Source organism: Salvelinus fontinalis, chromosome 9 (assembly GCF_029448725.1).
Source record: "Salvelinus fontinalis isolate EN_2023a chromosome 9, ASM2944872v1, whole genome shotgun sequence".
Lineage (NCBI taxonomy): Eukaryota > Metazoa > Chordata > Actinopteri > Salmoniformes > Salmonidae > Salvelinus > Salvelinus fontinalis.
In genome coordinates, this window is record NC_074673.1 from 23,747,450 (window position 1) to 23,770,455 (window position 23,006).

General features: G+C 42.6%; 1 protein-coding gene across 5 annotated transcripts in view; it reads left to right on the forward strand.

The window, feature by feature from the left end:
• The window catches only part of LOC129862280 (furin-like), a 269,061-nt gene that overhangs the window by 236,443 nt on the left and 9,612 nt on the right, over nucleotides 1-23,006 (forward strand). For 3 of the 5 annotated variants that reach the window (XM_055933770.1, XM_055933772.1, XM_055933771.1), the window contains exons 10-14: nucleotides 3,227-3,327; nucleotides 19,874-19,977; nucleotides 20,083-20,380; nucleotides 20,989-21,116; nucleotides 22,116-22,166. In XM_055933770.1, coding sequence (XP_055789745.1) covers nucleotides 3,227-3,327; nucleotides 19,874-19,977; nucleotides 20,083-20,380; nucleotides 20,989-21,116; nucleotides 22,116-22,166 — 682 coding nt within the window. The remainder of the gene's footprint in view (nucleotides 1-3,226; nucleotides 3,328-19,873; nucleotides 19,978-20,082; nucleotides 20,381-20,988; nucleotides 21,117-22,115; nucleotides 22,167-23,006) is intronic. The other 2 variants (XM_055933773.1, XM_055933774.1) reach the window with 1 other exon arrangement.

A 23,006-nucleotide genomic window follows, 5' to 3' on the forward strand; every position in this document is an offset into this window, starting at 1 on the left:
GATACTGGTGAGAGCCAATCCAGGTTAAAATCTCCCAAAATTAGTAATTCAGAGTTTGCATAATTAGACAGTATATCAGATAATTTGCATAGAGTACAAGGAGGAGCTGAGGGGGGGCGATATACCCCTGCTAGAGTTAAATGAGCATTATTACCAAGTACCACATTTAAAACTAGACATTCATATTGCTTTGAGACAGAGGTTGATATGGACACAGAAACATTTAAGCAGCATTTAACATAAATCGCAATACCACCACCTCTACCAACTCTATCAGTTCTATAAATATTGTATCCAATCAACTGAACATCTGAATCTGGCACAGAATCACACAGCCACGATTCAGATACAATCAGAACGTCAACATTTGATTGTGAGACCAAAATTTCAATAAAGTCCAACTTTTGGATCAGGCTTCTAGCATTCAAATTAATTATTCCAATACCATTGCTACGGGAATTCATATCAGATGGAGTATCCAAGGTAGCACCTGAAGCTGCACTGGATGAGCAATAAACCATTTTCGAGCTATTGACAGAGCTCAATTTTATGGGGACAAGATTACAACTAACAATACCTCTCTGCATGTGAGTAGTATTCGCAATACGGTGATTGGACAATAATCTAGGAATTGCAGAAAGGTTGTTAACTGTAGTTTGTTCCATATTTGCAATTGAGGAACTAATTAATGAAACTGGGAGAGGATTATTGAACATAGTCTGATAGGGGAGCGTACAATCCCAAAAGTCAACCCCCGAGAATACACAACGTCAGGTATCAAAGGCTCTACATGAGGCAAGAGTAAGAGACATGTTGGTGGAGAGGATGCTGGAGCCATACCTGTTAAGATGTAAATTGTCCCGAAGAAATAGACCTGGTCGGTCTGTAAAAGCTGCAAAGTTATCCTCAAAAGGAATTCCCATCGTGCAGCAGTATCCCTTAAGCCAGGTGTGTAATTGGCGTATACGACTAAAAACCATATCCGTGTAGCGTGGGGATGGAAATGGACCGGAAACAACACACTGCTTCCCAGATTCCAGCAGCGTATTTATCAATGTTTTAAAATCGTCTCTCAATTTCTCTGACTGCTGGAGTTTAATGTCATTTGACCCAACATGGACAATGACAGTTGAAGCGGCGGAGTGCTTGCTAATAAGTAGCGGTAGCATGGAATCTAGGTCAGAGATCCTAGCGCCAGGGTAGCAGAAGGTCTCAGCTTTCCGGATTGAAACGTTTCGGACCATGGATGAACCCACCACGAGAACGGAAGGACTACAGATGGGTTTATTGGGTAAATGACGGGGCCTCTCCCGGGTGATCTGCCTCCTAGCAGGTTGAGGGGGGCTAGCAGCTGAGACTGACGACCTGGTGGCAGGCAAGGAGCGCAGATGAGTGTGCTTGGGCACTTCCACCTGAGAGTGAGATGGCAGTAGTAGAGATGAAGCGGAGGGACCCTGTACAGTATGATTGGAATGCACTTCCAGGTCTTCCAGGACCTTGAATCTCCTCCCCAATTGTAGCACCTCCGAAACATTTGATGGATTCCGTTTCCTGGAGTGCTTTCCTCCCCGGACAGCAATCCAGGCATCCTGAAGCGGAGTAGAAGGGGTGGAACAGACCAGGCCCTTCGGTTTAGCTCCTAGTCTGGGCCATGGCTTATTTAAGGGAACCGAATGGAGTTTCTCAGTTACAGGCTCCCCAGAAGTGGAGGTGCCGAGCCAGGGGCAGGTGCCGAGCCAGGGGCAGGTGACGTCGTCGATTTTGGAGGTGGTTTGTATAACCATGGAGTCCAGGAGTTCTTCGTCCTCCTTGATCTGGCGCAAGACAGATACTCTCCCCTCCAGCTCAGCGACTCTCTGGCTCAGGTACTGGCAGGTGGTACATCCAGGGGTGAGCGAAGCCATGAGAGACAGGTGGGTTTGGGCCCGGAAGCTAGCAGTTAGCAGTTTGTTTTTAGCCTAAAGCCAGCTTTTTGACGAACTTTTCCAGAGAGAAAAAACACTTTCCATCCACCGTGGAGCGAGATTCCGGGACAAGAGAGAGTGGTCCTAGCTGGTAAAAGTTAACCGCGATGCCTCTCACTAAACAATATCATATCGACATGCAGACTACATAAAGAAATAGATTTTTGTAAAAAAAAGAAAAGATGTTTCAAATCCCAGCTCTAATAGGGCACGGAGGACAAGCGCTTTGTTATTGAAAAAGGCTTGGTTAATAAGCGTCTCTCTGACCACAGCATGTCCAAGTCAGTGTGACGTCAGTCTGGTGTAGGTAGTGTAAACACTGTGTCTTTAGCGATCCAATACGTAACACTTGTCATAATTAGGTTTTTGTCGAGAGAGGCTAGAAAAGTGATCCAGATTGTGGATTTAAGAAAAAACTTGAGTCATCGTCATACATTGACACTTTTGTTCTTATCTCCTGGATTTTTAACCCCTTGATGTTCTTGTTGAATCTAATTTTAATAGCTAGCATTTCAATGGCCATAATAAATAGATAGGGAGACAATGAACAACCTTGTTTTACTCCTCTTAAAAGCTCAATACTTTCTGAGAAGTAACCATTATTTACTATTTTACACCTGGGGTTGCTGTACGATTGTATAAGAGATTCACCAAAATTAAAATACTCCAGGCATTTATATATAAATTCTAGTCGTACTTTATCAAATGCCTTTTCAAAATCTGCTATGAAGACCAGGCCTGGTATCTTTGATGTTTCAACTACTTAGCATGTTAGCTACCCCTTCCACTAACCTTAACCATTTTAGCTAACCCTAACCTTAACCCTTTTAGCTAACCCTAACTTTAACCCTTTGACCTAACTCCTAAACTTAACCGTAACCCCAACTCCTAGCCTATCTAACTAGTTAACGTTAGCCACCTAGCTATAATTCATAACATATCATATGTTTTGCAAATTTGTAACATATTTTGTAATATATCATACGAAATGGGTGATGGACATCCACAAATGAATACAACCATACCAAACTTGAGCGTCTGAGATTTACTTACAGAATAATACGAAATGCTCTGAGACCAGATTGCCTAGGCAGAAGTCACCCAATGACAAAATCCTTACTTGAGATCCACATACTCAAACTTCTTTTGCATAGATAAATAAAGCATTTACACGAGTTGTTTAACTTGCATGCAAATCAGATAGTTTCTGTGGGATCTCTATATAACTGATGTTGTTTCCTCATCTCTCTTTCTTCTCCTAGGTGACTACAGACCTGAGACAGAAGTGTACAGACTCCCACACGGGGACGTCAGCCTCAGCCCCCCTGGCTGCTGGGATCATCGCACTGGCTCTGGAAGCCAAGTGAGTTATCTCTGTTACTGTCACGTCCTGACCATAGTTCTTATGTGTTTAGCTTGTTTAGTGTTGGTCAGGACGTGAGCTGGGTGGGAATTCTATGTTGTGTGTCTAGTTTGTCTGTTTCTGTGTCCAGCCTAATATGGTTCTCATTTAGAGGCAGCTGTCAATCGTTGTCCCAGATTGAGAATCATATATAGGTGGCTTGTTTTGTGTTGGGGATTGTGGGTGGTTGTTTCCTGTCTCTGTGTTTGTGTTCTGCACCAGATAGGTCTGTATCGGTTTGCCACTTTTGTTATTTTGTATTTGTTTAGTGTTCACAGTAGTTTTGTTAATTAAACATGTTGAGCACTGGCTACGCTGCGTGTTGGTCCGATCCCTGTTTCACCCCCTCTTCTAGTGAAGAGAGGGAAGGCCGCCGTTACAGTTACACTCTAATATCTCCGTTAACCTGCCGTCTCTCACACTAGAATATCTCTGTTAAACTGTCATCTCTCTCTCTCTACAACATCTCTATTAAATTCGTCTCTCAATAGAATATAGTCTCTCAATATCATAAGACAACCAACCGGAAAAGAGTAGTGTGTGGTGGAAGGTGAGCATGGCCAGCCAGTGATCAGCTCTGTAGACTAAACTCTTTAAAAAAAGATGCTAAGTACAACCATATAGGATTCTTCGGTTAGTCCCCATAGGGAACCCTTTTTGGTGCTAGTTAGAATCCTTTGCAGATTGTAGAGTCTAGAGCCCAACTAATATGGGATTTCTGAGTCCGATAATGATACCGATTTTAGGGAGGCAAAAGTAACCAATTATTGATATATAGATAGTCAAATCTATCTATGGTAGTGGATAAGAAAGCAAAAGTGTAGGTTTTTTAACAAAATATTAAAATTAACATTGTTTAACAACATTTGATTTGTAGTTTACATGATAACCACCAAAAAGCAACTATATCCTCTATAAATACAAAACAATTGTTCAGTTTACCTTCTTAGGTTTGTGAAGATGTATCTATCTATGGCTGTGGATAAGAATGCAGAAGTGTTTGTGCTGAAGGACCACAAGCACACTAATAAACAAGGGGCTGAATGAATTAAACTTTGTCTCAAAGTAAATCTGAAACTGCACTGTTCACAAGTTCACAAACTTTGCTATGAAATGCAGTAACATGCAGTTCGTCATGTCACCACTAGATGTGGTGACATTTGTGACATTTGTCAATGTGTATTGAGTATATTCACTGCAGTGCTTTACAACAGTCAAAGGTCATGTAAAGAAACACTTTATGGCAACCTTGCAATGAGAGGGGTCATCACTAGTTACCACAGCCACAAAGTCAGAAGGCCTGCCTACTTGAACAATGAGATGAGGGAGTGTGATGACACGTATGCTAGCTTGTGGTTCGTGGGAAATTACCAATCAGATGAGGGAGTGTGATGACGCCTATGCAGAGAGACGAGAGACATGCATTTATTTTATGTAGTGATCCATTCATCAATGATTTGGTTATTTATTAGCTATAATAAAACTAACCATTCTAAATGCAAAGTGGTAATCGGATGTCTTATTCAAACTCAGCTTGCTAGCTTATCATGATAAGCTTATCATGTTTGCCCTTACTCATAGTTACTTGTCTTAACCCAAAATAGGTTTACTCCAATAGCTGCATTGTTTTTAAAATGGCATGTAGACAAACAAATTGACACATCTTGAATTTTGATTTTATTTTAAAAATCCACAATTTAAACATACAGTTTCACAGAAATTTCCATTTGACTTTGGGATAATTTAAGATGAAAACTTCAACCTTGTTACTTTATTTGGCACTTAGGCACTTTATTTAACTTAACATACCCTTGCAGTCCGCCAGTTTCCATCTCTGTACATAGGCATGGTCTTCAAGCTATGGAAGATGGCAAAACATTGTACACTGCTCAAAAAAATAAAGGGAACACTTAAATAACACAATGTAACTCCAAGTCAATCACACTTCTGTGAAATCAAACTGTCCACTTAGGAAGCAACACTGATTGACAATAAATTTCACATGCTGTTGTGAAAATGGAATAGACAAAAGGTGGAAATTATAGGCAATTTTTAAGACACCCCCCAAAACAGGAGTGATTCTGCAGGTGGTGACCACAGACCCCTTCTCAGTTCCTATGCTTCCTGGCTGATGTTTTGGTCACTTTTGAATGCTGGCGGTGCTCTCACTCTAGTGGTAGCATGAGACGGAGTCTACAACCCACACAAGTGGCTCAGGTAGTGCAGTTCATTCAGGATGGCACATCAATGCGAACTGTGGCAAAAAGGTTTGCTGTGTCTGTCAGCGTAGTGTCCAGAGCATGCAGGCGCTACCAGGAGACAGGCCAGTACATCAGGAGACGTGGAGGAGGCCGTAGGAGGGCAACAACCCAGCAGCAGGACCGGTACCTCCGCCTTAGTGCAAGGAGGTGCACTGCCAGAGCCCTGCAAAATGACCTCCAGCAGGCCACAAATGTGCATGTGTCAGCATATGGTCTCACAAGGGGTCTGAGGATCTCATCTCGGTACCTAATGGCAGTCAGGCTACCTTTGGCGAGCACATGGAGGGCTGTGCGGCCCCACAAAGAAATGCCACCCCACACCATGACTGACCCATCGCCAAACCGGTCATGCTGGAGGATGTTGCAGGCAGCAGAACGTTCTCCACGGCGTCTCCAGACTCTGTCACATCTGTCACATGTGCTCATGTGCTCAGTGTGAACCTGCTTTCATCTGTGAAGAGCACAGGGCGCCAGTGGCGAATTTGCCAATCTTGGTGTTCTCTGCCAAATGCAAAACGTCCTGCACGGTGTTGGGCTGTAAGCACAACCCCCACCTGTGGACGTCGGGACCTCATACCACCCTCATGGAGTCTGTTTCTGACCGTTTGAGCAGACACATGCACATTTGTGGCCTGCTGGAGGTCATTTTGCAGGGCTCTGGCAGTGCACCTCCTTGCACAAAGGCGGAGGTAGCGGTCCTGCTGCTGGGTTGTTGCCCTCCTACGGCCTCCTCCACGTCTCCTGATGTACTGGCCTGTCTCCTGGTAGCGCCTGCATGCTCTGGACACTACGCTGACAGACACAGCAAACCTTTTTGCCACAGTTCGCATTCATGTGCCATCCTGGATGAACTGCACTACCTGAGCCACTTGTGTGGGTTGTAGACTCCGTCTCATGCTACCACTAGAGTGAGAACACCGCCAGCATTCAAAAGTGACCAAAACATCAGCCAGGAAGCATAGGAACTGAGAAGTGGTCTGTGGTCACCACCTACAGAATCACTCCTGTTTTGGGGGGTGTCTTGCTAATTGCCTATAATTTCCACCTTTTGCCTATTCCATTTGCACAACAGCATGTGAAATGTATTGTCAATCAGTGTTGCTTCCTAAGTGGACAGTTTGATTTCACAGAAGTGTGATTGACTTGGAGTTACATTGTGTTGTTTAAGTGTTCCCTTTATTTTTTGAGCAGTGTATAATAATAATAATTATTATTATTATTATTGATTTGCACTTTTCTAGACACTTTTCTAGACTCTTTAGAGTGTAAGGGGAAACTCACCACCCTTACTCCACTTACATACTAAAAAAAAAAAAAAAAGATTGGCCCATCCACCCCCCTCTACAGAGGACAAAAGTAACAGTTTTACATTTTTGTTTTCTACAAATATTTTGTTACACATTATTCATAACGTTTACATGCTTTTTTACGGTCATTCAACGTGTAATTACAAGTTGGACGCTCTGGCATCTTTCTAGAGCTCTGACTTTCTGACCTGAAGATCACTGACTGATTTGACCTCGTTTTTCCCCAAATTTCTAGTTGTCTTGAAAGCACCAATACTCTTGCAATGCCATGGGTGCCATGGGATCTTTAGTGACCACAGAGTTGTGACCATAAATTGGAACACCAATTTAAAGCCCCATCTTCTTCAAGTACTTAACACATAAACATCATTCAAATGCAATGAATGTTGTAAAAGTGTTTGGTATAAATTATAGTGATTTGTCTTTGAAGTTACTGGCTTGTTCTTGTTCATTTCAGCATTTCAGCTTTGGCTTTTGATTTTCTGGCTTTCCCTGGTGGCATTCATACATCTTTGTGCCCACAACTTGAAAGTGAACACCATTGAATGGGAGACTTTTACACTCCCAACTGAGTTTTTTTCCTGACAAAGGTTGTGTATCTATTGAAGGTAAAAAAATATGATACAGGTCATTCAGAAATGATTCACAGCCCTTGACTTTTTCTACATTTTGATTTGTTACAGCCTGAATTTCAAATAGACTGACCTGACATTTTTTGTTACTGGCCTACACACAATACCCCATAATGTAAAAGTGGAAATGTTATATTTTTCAGAATTTTTACAAATTAATAAAACATTACAAGCTGAAATGTCTTTAGTCAATAAGTATTCAACCTCTTTGTTATGACAAACCTTAATACGTTCAGGAGTAAAAATTTGCTTAACAAGTCACATAATAAGTTCATGGAGCCACTCTGTGTGCAATAATAGTGATTTTAACATGATTTCTGAATGACTACCTCATCTCTGTACCACACATACAATTACAGTGCATTCGGAAATTATTCAGACCCATTGACTTTTTCAACATTTTGTTAAGTTACAGCCTTATTCTAAAATGGATTAAATAGTTTTTTTCCTCATCAATCTACACACAATACCCCATAATGACAAAGCAAAAACAGTTTTATTTATTTTTTGCTAATTGATAAAAAAACACTGAAATATCACATTTACATAAGTACTCAGACCCTTTGCTTAGTACTTTGTTGAAGCACTTTTGGCAGCGATTATAGCCTCGAGTCTTCTTGGGTATGACGCTACAAGCTTGGCACACCTGTATTTGAGGAGTTTCTCCCATTCTTCTCTACAGCTCCTCTCAAGCTTTGTCAGGTTGGATGGGGAGCGTCGCTGCACAGCTATTTTCAGGTCTCTCCAGAGATGTTGGATCGGGTTTAAGTCCGGGTACTGGCTGGGCCACTCAAGGACATTCAGAGACTTGTCCCGAAGTCACTCCTGCGTTGTCTTTGCTGTGTGCTTAGGGTCTGAGGTCTGAGGTCCTGAGCGCTCTGGAATAGGTTTTGATCAAGGATCTCTCTTTACTTTGTTACATTACTCTTTCCCTCGGTCATGACTCCCATTCCCTGCCGCTGAAAGACACAGCATGATGCTGCCACCACCATGCATCACCATAGGGATGGTGCCAGGTTTCCTCCAGACTAGGGCTGTGGTGGTCACAAAATTTCATCAGCCTGGGATTGTCAAGCAATTCTTTTTTGTTGTTGTATTTATTTCACCTTTATTTAACCAGGTAGGCTAGTTGAGAACAAGTTCTCATTTGCAACTGCGACCTGGCCAAGATAAAGCATAGCAGTGTGAACAGACAACAACACAGAGTTACACATGGAGTAAACAATAAACAAGTCAATAACACGGTAGAAAAAAAGAGAATCTATATACAATGTGTGCAAAAGGCATGAGGAGGTAGGCAATAAATCGAATAATTACAATTTAGCAGATTAACACTGGAGTGATAAATCATCAGATGATCATGTGCAAGTAGAGATACTGGTGTGCAAAAGAGCAGAAAAGTAAATAAATAAAAGCAGTATGGGGGGTGAGGTAGGTAAATTGGGTGGGCTATATACCGATGGACTATGTACAGCTGCAGCGATCGGTTAGCTGCTCGGATAGCAGATGTTTAAAGTTGTTGAGGGAGATAAAAGTCTCCAACTTCAGAGATTTTTGCAATTCGTTCCAGTCGCAGGCAGCAGAGAACTGGAAAGAAAGGCGTCCAAATGAGGTTTTGGCTTTAGGGATGATCAGTGAGATACACCTGCTGGAGCGCGTGCTACGGGTGGGTGTAGCCATCGTGACCAGTTAACTGAGATAAGGCGGCACTTTACCTAGCATAGCCTTGTAGATGACCTGGAGCCAGTGGGTCTGACGACGAACATGTAGCGAGGTCCAGCCGACTAGGGCATACAGGTCGCAGTGGTGGGTCGTATAAGGTGCTTTAGTAACAAAACGGATGGCACTGTGATAAACTGCATCCAGTTTGCTGAGTAGAGTATTGGAAGCTATTTTGTAGATGACATCGCCGAAGTCGAGGATCGATGGATAGTCAGTTTTACTAGGGTAAGTTTGGCGGCGTGAGTGAAGGAGGCTTTGTTGCGAAATAGAAAGCCGACTCTAGATTTGATTTTGGATTGGAGATGTTTGATATGAGTCTGGAAGGAGAGTTTGCAGTCTAGCCAGACACCTAGGTACTTATAGATGTCCACATATTCTAGGTCGGAACCGTCCAGGGTGGTGATGCTTGTCGGGCGTGCGGGTGCAGGCAGCGAACGGTTGAAAGCATGCATTTGGTTTTACTAGCGTTTAAGAGCAGTTGGAGGCCACGGAAGGAGTGTTGTATGGCATTGAAGCTCGTTTGGAGGTTAGATAGCACAGTGTCCAAGGAAGGGCCAGAAGTATACAGAATGGTGTCGTCTGCGTAGAGGTGGATCAGGGAATCACCCGCAGCAAGAGCAACATCATTGATATATACAGAGAAAAGAGTCGGCCCGAGAATTGAACCCTGTGGTACCCCCATAGAGACTGCCAGAGGACCGGACAACATGCCCTCCGATTTGACACACTGAACTCTGTCTGCAAAGTAGTTGGTGAACCAGGCAAGGCAGTCATTAGAAAAACCGAGGCTACTGAGTCTGCCGATAAGAATATGGTGATTGACAGAGTCGAAAGCCTTGGCCAGGTCGATGAAGACGGCTACACAGTAATGTCTTTTATCGATGGTGGTTATGATATCGTTTAGTACCTTGAGCGTGGCTGAGGTGCACCCGTGACCGGCTCGGACACCGGATTGCACAGCGGAGAAGGTACGGTGGGATTCGAGATGGTCAGTGATCTGTTTGTTGACTTGGCTTTCAAAGACCTTAGATAGGCAGGGCAGGATGGATATAGGTCTGTAACGGTTTGGGTCCAGGGTGTCTCCCCCTTTGAAGAGGGGGATGACCGCGGCAGCTTTCCAATCCTTGGGGATCTCAGATGATATGAAGGAGAGGTTGAACAGGCTGGTAATAGGGGGTGAGACAATGGCGGCGGACAGTTTCAGAAATAGGGGGTCCAGATTGTCATGCCCAGCTGATTTGTATGGGTCCAGGTTTTCCAGCTCTTTCAGAACATCTGCTATCTGGATATGGGTAAAGGAGAAGCTGGGGAGGCTTGGGCGAGTAGCAGCGGGGGGGGGGGGCGGGGCTGTTGGCCAAGGTTGGAGTTGCCAGGAGGAAGGCATGGCCAGCCATTGAGAAATGCTTGTTGAAGTTTTCGATTATCACGGATTTATCGGTGGTGACCGTGTTACCTAGCCTCAGTGCAGTGGGCAGCTGGGAGGAGGTGCTCTTGTTCTCCATGGACTTTACAGTATCCCAGAACTTTTTGGAGTTAGAGCTACAGGATGCAAATTTCTGCTTGAAAAAGCTGGCCTTTGCTTTCCTGACTGACTGCGTGTATTTGTTCCTGACTTCCCTGAACAGTTGCATATCGCGGGGGCTCTTCGATGCTATTGCAGTTCGCCACAGGATGTTTTTGTGCTGGTCGAGGGCAGTCAGGTCTGGAGTGAACCAAGGGCTATATCTGTTCTTAGTTCTGCATTTTTTGGACGGAGCATGCTTGTCTAATATGGTGAGGAAGTAACTTTTAAAGAACGAGCAGGCATCCTCAACTGACGGGATGAGGTCAATATCCTTCCAGGGTACCCGGGCCAGGTCGATTAGAAAGGCCTGCTCGCAGAAGTGTTTTAGGGAGCGTTTGACAGTGATGAGGGGTGGTCGTTTGACCGCGGACCCGTAGCGGATACAGGCAATGAGGCAGTGATCGCTGAGATCTTGATTGAAGACAGCAGAGGTGTATTTGGAGGGCAAGTTGGTCAGGATAATGTCTATTAGGGTGCCCATGTTTACGGATTTAGGGTTGTACCTGGTGGGTTCCTTGATGATTTGTGTGAGATTGAGGGCATCAAGCTTAGATTGTAGGACTGCCGGGGTGTTAAGCATATCCCAGTTTAGGTCACCTAACAGAACAAACTCTGAAGCTAGATGGGGAGCGATCAATTCACAGATGGTGTCCAGGGCACAGCTGGGAGCTGAGGGGGGTCGGTAGCAGGCGGCAACAGTGAGAGACTTATTTCTGGAGAGATTAATTTTTTATTTTTAAATAACTGTCAATCTCACGGTGATTGACCATTAATTATCATAAACACATTTAACATCTCCTGGCTTCCACACATTTTAAAAAGTATAATATATCCATGTAATATAGCCTACACCTTCACAATGAATCCATTATTTATTTTAGACAGGTCTAAAGAAGCATGATATGAAGAAAATGGAGTCTATTTCAGAAGAAAAGAATAGCATACTCTGAGTTGTCCTTATGTTAGGTTCTGATGTGGCTGTGCCAAATGGCTGTGGGCTACACTAGTTCATTTAGCAGACAAGATTTGTTTATAATTCTGTGGCATTATTTTATAGTATGAAGAATACAATTGAACAAAGCTGAATAAAATATAAATATTTTCTCCAAACGATTTGAGGGAGTGCGGCTATTCTGCGTAAAGTTGTTAACAAAGAAGTAGGTACTTCTATATGCTTAATTTAGAGTTATTAATGTAACTCTAGTTGTTCTACAAATGTTGGGCTATATGTTTTGATTTATAATACATTGTAAGGCTGCAAGATGAGACTAATGCTGATTTGAAAAATGTTGCTTGAAAGGCATGAGTTCTGCTTTTTTTGCGCAGGTTGTACACACTAATACTCTCTCATTCCCAGTTTGACAAGCACTTGATAATGCCTCGAATTTCACGGCAGCATCCCCTTTGTGGCCATAATGCACCCTAAACAAATCCTGCCTTTTGCGCCCCGGAGTGCTGCGTTGTGCCCAGAATGTGCTGCGCAATCCGAAGCGTCTCTCACTCACATGGCTCTCCATCACATGATCGGGTCTTTCTCACAGGCTACAAGTGAAGACAGACACATCTGCGACGCAACTGCGAGCGTCCTTATCCAATTCCGAGGTGCATATTGAAGATATTGGATGAACTGTCCACATTTACTTTATGTCAGCCAACAAGATGAGTAGGCCAAACGAACAGCAAAAGCACTAGCCTATGTCAATCTACTATCCCCCATAGTACAAAAGTCAACCTATTCTATTCTGTGCAATAAATAAATATTCCAAACAGTCTGCGACAGTTGTGGGATGCAATAGATCGTAAATTAATACAACCACTAGCATTAAAAAAAGCATGTTTTATGCAAAGTGGCTAACGCAACAGATCAGAACGTTTTGCTTAAAATGTTGATAAACTATTAGGCAATTCTTTCACATTATAAGCGCAGCAATGCGCAGATGGTAGTTGGCTATAAGCGTGAATGTTCCATTAGCGGAAAACACCATTATCAAAAGTGACCACAAATGCAATTATGCATGTAATGCTTTTATTATAAAGGTGCATTTTTATGATGAAAATGATCTTCCCCAAATGTGAAACTCAAACGCTGCTTATATACACTACCGTTCAAATGTTTGGGGTCACTTAGAAATGTCCTTGTTTTTGAAAGGAAAGCATATTTTTTGTCCATTAAAATAACATCAAAATAAATGCAGTGTAGACATTGTTAATGTTGTTCTGGCTGAAAATGGCCAGAAACAAAGAACTTGCTTCTGAAACTTGTCAGTCTATTCTTGTTCTGAGAAATAAAGGCTATTCCATTTTAGAAATTGCCAAGAAACTGAAGCTCTCTTACAACGCTGTGTACTACACCCTTCACAGAACAGCGCAAACTGTCTCTAACCAGAATAGAAAGAGGAGTGGGAGGCCCCAGTACACAACTGAGCAAGAGGACAAGTAAATTAGAGTGTCTAGTTTGAGAAATAGACGCCTCACAAGTCCTCAACTGGCAGTTTCATTAAATAGTACCCACAAAACACCAGTCTCAATGTCAAGGCGACTCCGGGAGGTGACTCCGAGATGCTGGCCTTCTAGGCAGAGTTCCTTTGTCCAGTGTCTGTGTTCTTTTGCCCATCTTTATCCTTTCTTTTTATTGGCCAGTCTGAGATATGGCTTTTTCTTTGCAACTCAGCCTATAAGACCATCATCCCGGAGTTGCCTCTTCACTGTTGCGCAACATTGAAGTGTTTGATTAGATTTTCAAAAACATTTGCATTGATGTCAGAGTGATTAGAGGGCCAATGGAGTACTGAGTACCAGGCAGTTATCAAGTTTGGTAGGCTACTAATGACCAGCAGCATCAGAGCTTGGAGAAGCATGATTACCGTGACTAAACGGTCATGTGTAATTTGACTGCCTTCATGACTCGTGACCGCTGGTGTGGCGGTAATATGGTCACCGCAACAGCCCTACTCCAGACGTGCTTGGCATTCAGGCCAAAGAGTTTCATCAGACCAGAAAATCTTGTTTCTAATGGTCTGAGAGTCCTTTAGGTGCCTTTTGGCAAACTCCAATTGAGCTGTCATGTGCCTTTTACTGAGGAGTGGCCTCCATCTGGCCACTCTACCATAAAGGCCTGATTGGTGGAGTACTACAGAGATGGTTGTCGTTCAGGAAGGTTCTCCCATCTCCACAGAGGAACTCTGGAGCTCTGTCAGAGTGACCATCGGGTTCTTGGTCACCACCCTGACCGAGGCCCTTCAGCCCTGATTGCTCAGTTTGCTCTGACATGCACTGTCAACTGTGGGACCTTATATAGACTGGTGTGTGCCTTTCCAAATCATGTCCAATCAATTTAATTTATCACAGGTGGACTCCAATCAAGTTGTAGAAACATCTGAAGGATGATCAATGGAAAAAGGATGCACCTGAGCTCAATTTTGAGTCTCATAGCAAAGAGTCTGAATACTTTTGTAAATAAGGTAATTTCTTTTTTTTTTATGTATACATTTGCTAGCATTTCTAAAAACCTGTTTTTCCTTTGACATTATTGGGTATTGTGTGTAGATTGATGAGGAAAACATGTATTTAATCAATTTTAGAGTACAGCTGTAAGGTAACACAATGTGGAAGAGGTCAAGGGGTCTGAATACTTTCCATATGCACTGTGTCTGTAAAGTCTCTCAGTTGAGCAGTGCATTTCAAACACAGATTCAACCACAAAGACCAGGGAGGTTTTGCAATGCCTCGCTAAATAGGGCACCTATTGGTAGATGGGTCAAAATAGAAAAGCAGGCATTGAATATCCCTTTGACCATGGTGAAGTTATTCATTACGCTTTGGATGGTGGATGGAGTAACTACATGCGTCCTTCCTATCTCAGCCGCCGGAGAGGAAGGAAACCGCTCAGGGATTTCACCATGAGGCCAATGGTGACTTTAAAACAGTGAATGGAGTTTAATGGCTGTGATAGGAGAAAACTGAGGAAGGATCAACAACATTGTAGTTACTCCACAATACTAACCTAATTGACAGAGTGAAAGAAGGAAGCCTGTACAGAATAAAAATATTCCAAAACATCCATCCTGTTTGCAACAAGGCATTAAAATAATAATGCAAAAAATATGGCAAAGCAATTCACATTTTGTCCTGAAAGACTTTTAGGGAAACTAACAAAATGAGAGGGTCATGGCTAGAAGGGATCCAACTTTAGTCAGAATTTACTTTTCGTAGCGGGTTTATAACAGCAGTTAGGAGCAGTTAGGAGAATAAACGTGTCAGGTTAGGAGAATTAGGTTGAGGTTAGGAAAAGGGTTAGCAAAAATGCAACAAATGCTCAAATCTACATTAGACGTAAATTTGACAAATGCTTGATTCCATCTAGACATGATCCAATGTGAGCTTGTTAGGACAAGCACACGCTAGCTGTTCATTATGAAAATGTTTTCTTTCTGAAACTATAATGTAAATTACACTGTTATTCAGTACAAAATGTATCATCTATATATTTCAAATGTAAATGGCATGCACTGATGACTGAAAACATTGCTCAGATAAAATGCTTTCTGCACTGGTTTAAGTCACACACGTTCTAATTTAGTTAGCTACAGTTGAAGTCGGAAGTTTACATATATAAAAGCAGGGCATTTTATCTGAGAATTTTAGAACTAGGACACTGTCTCGTTGGCCTAACGTTATATCCTAATTTGACTTTGATGCAGGTCATGTTGTTATTCGCGTTACCGTCTCTGGTAAACACGCACTATATCAAATAAAATCAATGTTTATTTGTCACATGTACAGGATACCGAAGGTGTAAACGGTACAGATAATGGTTACTTGCATAGTGGAGCCTTTTGTTTAGATGTGTAGCTAGCTAAACAGTGAACCATAATCCCAACTCATAATGTTACTACCATGCATGAATCTGCAGATAACTGAAGTTCACCAACTAGGTTCAATGTTAGCTAGCTAGCTAACATTAGGCTATAACAAGCAATGCAAATTGCTTTTCGAGATACAAAATAATATTACTACACAGATCATACACGTAACATTATCTAGCAAGCCAGCCAACTAATGTTAGCTAGCTAGACCCTGTCTGCTTTAACTTGCAATGAAAATGACTTTCTGACCAAATTTGAACATGTAGTATCTGAAAATGTAGCTAGCTAGACTCTCTTACCCGTATACATCGCTTCTCCCTCTCTGTCATGGATGCCATGGTTGCCCTTAGTTTAAAGATGTAATCCGGAGACAGGTGTTTTATACAACAGCTTTCTGTGTGTTCTCTTTTCGACTCCCTCCGCAAATTTGTAAACTCCAGAATTTTCTCCATCTCCTGAACTATCATACTGTTTCCACATTGCACTGATTTCAAAACTCAGTCAACTTCTTCATTGCAGAAGCATGCTACATGCTACACCAATCCGAACTCATCTCTCGGCATGTCCAGCCCATCAATTATCTCAGCCGTGGCTAGCGGGAAGGTTCCTGTCTCTTACAATTCCAACTATTGAATCCTGCAAGATACTGTTCTTAACCTTTTCACACATACCAACAAACGGGTGTGATCATTCTACAGTGGTCCCTGCAGGGTATGTGTCACAGCTGTTGAAAGTAGAGGACCGAGGTGCAGCGTGGTGACGTACATTTTATTTATTAAATCAAAATGACGCCGAACAAAACAAGAAACATTACAAAACAAACTGTGAAGCTTAAGGCTAAGTGCCATAAAGAAAGTCAACTTCCCACAAAGACAGGTGGAAAAAAGGGATACCTAAGTATGGTTCCCAATCAGAGACAACGATAGACAGCTGTCCCTGATTGAGAAGCATACCTGGCCAAAACATAGAAATAGAAAATCATAGAAACACAAAACATAGAATGCCCACCCCAACTCACGCCCTGACCAAACCAAAATAGAGACATAAAAAGGATCTCTAAGGTCAGGGCGTGACAGTATGCTCAAACCGGTTTGATTAACGTCCAGTTTCGATTGATGCAACAGTCAGCATTTGAGCTAGCCACACTGTTTTTTCACAGAAACATTTTGCACAAACACAGTCCTTACAAAGTTATGTCCTGAATGTGACCAGTTTATTTTTGGATGCAATGTTCAGACATTCACAGAAGTAGCAACAGCATAACACAATCATCCAAACCGGAAAATGTAAGCAAGATTAGTCCTAGCGCTAACTGAGATCATATTTACATAACTCTCGGCAGACAGAAATCACAATATGAATGAGCTAATAGCAATTACTATTTTTAATTCATCACATCACAGGTGAGCTCAACGTTGATCAAAATAATTGAGTAAAACACTTTCTAGAAGTCGAAAGTAATCCGATGATGGGTATTTTGGGTAGTAGAAGAAGCCGGTGTTTGGAGGATATATTGGCACGGCTGTTGTTTGGAAAACCGTGCCAATATATTCTCTAAACACCAGCTTCGAGGGCATAATCACTTTTATACAACGGGTTACCAACATATTCAAATTATTTTCATATTTTTTTTTAATTTTGATTAATTTATTCATACTATTTCATCCTTCCACAAGATATAGCCTTGTCACAAATCTAGGTTTGCTACCCAAGCCAGCTGGTCATTTGTTCTATCGTTTCGGTTGCTAGAAACGAGACCCAATCGTTCAGTCTTTTTGTTATGTATCTATGGACGCGACCCAGTCGTTCATTCTAAATGTTCCATTGCCATATTGGCTGGCAACGTTCTTATCCCTTGCTTGCTATCTAGCCAACTATGGCTAACTTACAGACAGAATAACAGCAAAGTAGCTGCATTTGCATTTGTTTAAGCTGTTTTCTAGTGACATTTATTTGGATGCATCCATAACAATGAGCTAATGAGGCGCAATTTCGCCTGGCATAGAAAATGTGCTCACTCTTCCGGACACTGTTGTTCAGAGGCGCTAGCCAACAACACAGCTAACACAATCACTTCAAACTGAAGCTGGAAAGATAGCAAACTAGCTGCAATTCATTTCGTTTGACCTTTTTTCAATTGACATTTCTTTGTGTATATCCATAAAAATTATGCCAGCTGATTTATGATTTCAACCGAATGAGAAACGATGCCTGTCTGTACGTCTCGTCCCGACACATTCGTTACTATAGGACAGATGGAGATCGAATTTGAATATTGAAACAATGTTGCAAATGTCAGGCGAGATAGACAGCAAGGTTTATACAAATCTCTGCTGTTGAAAACTAAATGTTAGTCTAAATGAAATGTGAGATAATGTCTAGATGCTTTTGATAGTGGAGATCTAGTTTATAAATTGCTTGGCTGGGCTGATGAGACAGTGGATTGCGTAGTCAGATGGAACAGAGTAAATAGGCATTTTAACGTCATAGATTTAGCCGGTGGTAACTTGTGGAATAGACACAGGCTGGAATGCAGTTCTAACCAATCAGCATTCAGGATTAGACCCACCCATTGTATAATATGATGTTAAAGGTTCTGGGTAGAACACTTTGCCTTTACACGATCCCTCGTCTTCTTAAAAGGCTTCTTCAGATAAAAACGGTTCTTGGTAAAAACTCTATCCCTCCGCAAAGAATCCTTTTGGAACCTTTTGAGATACAGCCACTGTCAAACACACTCCACCCCCCTCCCACCCACACACATACACACATACACACATACACACATACACAGTGCTTGAGTTGGGCAGGAGCACACCAGAGCTGAGTACCGACACCTAAATGCTCTACTTCTTGAGCTTCTGTTCCTCTTATAGAATATTACCTCACAAGTATTGCGCCTAAATATAAACAGTACCGGTACTCAAAACGGGTACCGGCACCTATTTTAGTCCAACTCCAAGCATTGCACATACACACATACAGTACAAACATATACTGCATACTGGTAGTCATTGCCAATCCTCCATCCACTGCAGCAACAGTGAAGGGCATTGTGAAGGCATGGAGGAAGTTTGCTTCAATATACAGACAATGACAGTCCAAACCCAATAATTATCCAAAGTGTAGATCACCTCAGCATTTCCCCAGAGAGAGCAATAACAGGGCAGCTTGTATTTCCTCAGGAGATGGAATTCATGTAGATGGAATCATTTAATAGGGAGAGCACTGTTTTTCCAGCGAGGTGACATTGATTGGATGGAGTTTCATGTCTATTAATAACACATGAGAGAGTGTGAGACGTGAATGCTGATGGAGGGAGTGTGTGGATGTGGAAGGTTGTTGAGGTGAGAGTCTGCTGCTGCCTCTACTGCTGTCGCGCTGCGGAGTGGTTGTACTGCTTCTATTTTTGTCTTGGCCCGGCGCACGGCGGTGAGCAGCGAGGTGAGCAGTAAACCCATGTGATTCATGGTTTGATTATCTTCGCCCGCAGTCCTCCTTTTCTCTGCTCACTACAAAGGCATTTTCTCCCTTAACGTCTAGTCCACTCTGCCCTACCTACCTACCTCCGCTAAATCAGCTGGAGAGATTTAATATGGCCCTTGTACTTAGTGCAATGTGACCTGTCCCAGCATCCTCCAAGAACAAAATCATTAGGAGCTACAAAAAGGCTAATTGTCATTACTGACTGCTTTACTGGTGCTCCACTGTGGGTAGCACCAAGTTCACACAGCTGGCCTGACCACGTGATCTGCCCCGAAATTACGAAGACAGTTGAAAACAGCCGCTCAGCTTGCTGTACTGTACCCTGTTATCCTACTATGAGGTTTTACTGTGTTTTCTCACTATTAAACACGGGGGTTTATGGCTACCTTTATAATGGTGCTGTTACTGGACACTGCTATTAAAACATTATGGACCACGTCCATTTCACAGCTGTGGGTCCGACATGTCCCTGATATATCCCTTAGGCCTCTAGTGGTGATTGTATCCATCTTTTTTGTATTGTATGTTTTTATCTTTCCTATCTGCCTGTAGTATGAACCTGATATGGAGGGATATCTCACTCACTAGAATATCTCTGTTAAGCTCTCCTCTCTTTTATTAGAATATCTCTAACATAAGAATACATATATCTTTGTCTTTCTCTGTATAGTATGAACCTGACATGGAGGGACATGCAGCACCTGGTGGTGAGAAGCTCTCACCCCGCCCACCTCAGCACGGACGACTGGAGTACCAATGGAGTGGGCCGCAGAGGTAACAGGAAAGTTCTCATTGGACATGCCTTGGATAACTGAACTACATGATAAATGGACTCACTTGACTCTTCATAACTTCTCTCATGCTTTTTCTGTTTCTCAGTGAGTCATTCGTATGGGTATGGTCTGCTGGATGCGGGGGCCATGGTGGCCCTGGCTCAGAACTGGACAAGTGTGGGCCCACAGCACCAGTGTGTTCTCACCATGCTCTCAGAGCCCAGGGACATAAGCAGCCGGCTGCTGTTCAGTAAGACATTGGACGCCTGCTGGGGCAAACCAGAGTATGTCAGCTCTCTGGAGCACGTCCAGGCCCGCCTCACTCTCTCCTACAACCACAGAGGAAACCTGGCTATACACCTCATCAGCCCCCTAGGGACACGCTCTACCCTGCTGGCACCCAGGTACTCTCACACGCACACATCTACTGTAGAAATACAAAGGAAACCTTATCAACCTCATACAGTATTAGTCCGCTAGATACACAATCCCCCCAGGTAAACATACACACGTTCACAGAAAAACACATGCAGTGCTTGTTGTTTTTCATCTCTGTTCGCTTGAAGTACTGTGTATTTTTGACAGCCGGTCTGGGAGGTATTGCTCGAAGAGCCCTGCACTGTTCAGGGCGGTTGCTATGAGATGAATGTTTTCGGCTGTGAACCCTAACTACTCTCTGTTTCTCTCTCTCTGTTTTTGTCTCTCTGTCTCTATGTTTCTCTCTCTTTCTCTCTCCCCCTCTATCTTTGTCTCGCCCCGCTCTCTCTCCCCCTCTCTCTCTATCCCCCCGCCCTCTCTCTTCCCCATCTCCCTCCCCCTCTCTCTCTTTCTATCCCCTCCTCTTTCTCTCCCCCTTTCACTCTCCCCCTCGCACTCTCTCTCGATGTCTCTCTCTATCCTCCCCTCCCTCTCCCTCTCTCGCTCTCTCTACACCTCCTTCTCTCTCGCTCTCGCTCTCCCTCCCTATGTCTCTTTCTATCTCCCCCCTCTCTCTCTCTTGCCCTCTTTTCAGGCCTAAAGACTACTCATCAGAGGGATTTAATGACTGGGCCTTCATGACCACCCACTCGTGGGATGAGGACCCTCGAGGGGAGTGGACCCTGGAGATAGAGAACGTCTCAGAACAAGGGCACGACTATGGTAACAGGACATCTGTGTACCTTCATACCCCTCCTCATATACGCCAGAGGCTCCGTGCTCCTCTATTCTTTCTCCTTTCCCTCCTCACTCCAGAAGGTCTCCTCTGATGTTGTTTGTTGCAGTCTCAGTGTAGCAGGGGAAATAAGATGAGTGCTTCTCTCTACTCCTCCACCTCCTCTTCATCCTTATTCCTGTCCACACTATATCACTTCACTCCCCATCTCTCTCTCTCTCTCTCTCTCTCTCTATTCAAAGGGCTTTATTGGCATGGGAAGCATATGTTTACATTGTGTAAGTGAAATAGATAATAAACAAAAGTGAAATAGAAAATGAACAGTAAACATTACACTCACAAAAGTTCCAAAGGAATAGAGACATTTCAAACGTCATATTATGGCTATATACAGTGTTGTAACAAGGTACAAATAGTTACAAAGTACAAAAGGGAAAATAAATAAACATAAATATGGGTTGTATTTACAATGGTGTTTGTTCTTCACTGGTTGCTTTTTTCTTGTTGCAACAAGAAGTATTTCACCCAATAGATATGGGATTTTATCAAAATAGGATTTGTTTTCGAATTCTTTGTGGATCTGTGTAATCTGAGGGAAATATGTGTCTCTAATATGGTCATACATTTGACAGGAGGTTAGGAAGTGCTGCTCAGTTTCCACCTCATTTTGTGGGCAGTGTGCACATAGCCTGTCTTCTCTTGAGAGCCAGGTCTGCCTTTGGCGGCCTCTCTCAATAGCAAGGCTATGCTCACTGAGTCTGTACATGGTCAAAGCTTTCCTTAATTTTGGGTATGTCACAGTGGTCAGGTATTCTTCTACTGTGTACTCTCTGTTTAGGGCAAAATAGCATTCTAGTTTGCTCAGTTATTTGGTTTATTCTTTCCAATGTGTCAAGTAATTATATTTTAGTTTTCTCATGATTTGGTTGGGTCTAATTGTGTTGCTATCCTGGGACTCTGTGGCGTCTGTTTGTGTTTGTGAACAGAGCCCCAGGACCAGCTTGCGTATGGGAACTCTTCTCCAGGTTCATCTCTCTGTAAGTGATGGCTTTGTTATGTAAGGTTTGGGTTGCAGATTTCAACAGCTCTTTTCTGAATTTTGATCATTAGCGGGTATCGGCCTAATTCTGCTCTGCATGCATTATTTGGTGTTTTACGTTGTACATGGAGGATATTTTTGCAGAATTCTGTATGCAGAGTCTCAATTTGGTGTTTGTCCCATTATGTGAATTATTGGTTGGTGAGCGGACCCCAGACCTCATAACCATAAAGTGTTAATCAAATCAAATCAAATTGTATTGTTTACATACACACATTTAGCAGATGTTATTGCGGGAGTAGCGGAATACTTGTGTACCTAGCTCCAACAGTGCAGTAGTATCTAACAATTCAATGGGTTCTAAAACTGATTCAAGTATTTTTAGCCAGATCCTAATTGGTATGTCGAATTTGATGTTCCTTTTGATGGCGTAGAAGACCCTTCTTGACTTGTTCTCTCAGATTGTTCAGAGCTTTGTGGAAGTTACCTGTGGCGCTGATGTTTAGTCCGAGGTATATATTTTTTTGTGTGCTCTAGTGCAACGGTGTCTAGATGAAATTTGTATTTGCGATCCTGGCAACTGGACCTTTTTTGGAAAACCATTATTTTTGTCTTACTGAGATTTACAGTGCATTCGGAAAGTATTCAGACCCCTTAACTTTTCCCACATTTTGTTACGTTACAGCCTTATCAATCTACACACAATACCCCATAATGACAAAGCAAAAGATGTTTTTTGTAAATGTATAAATAAAATAAAAACTGAAATATCACATTTACATAAGTATTCAGACCCTTTACTCAGTACTTTGTTGAAGCACCTTTGGCAGTGATTACA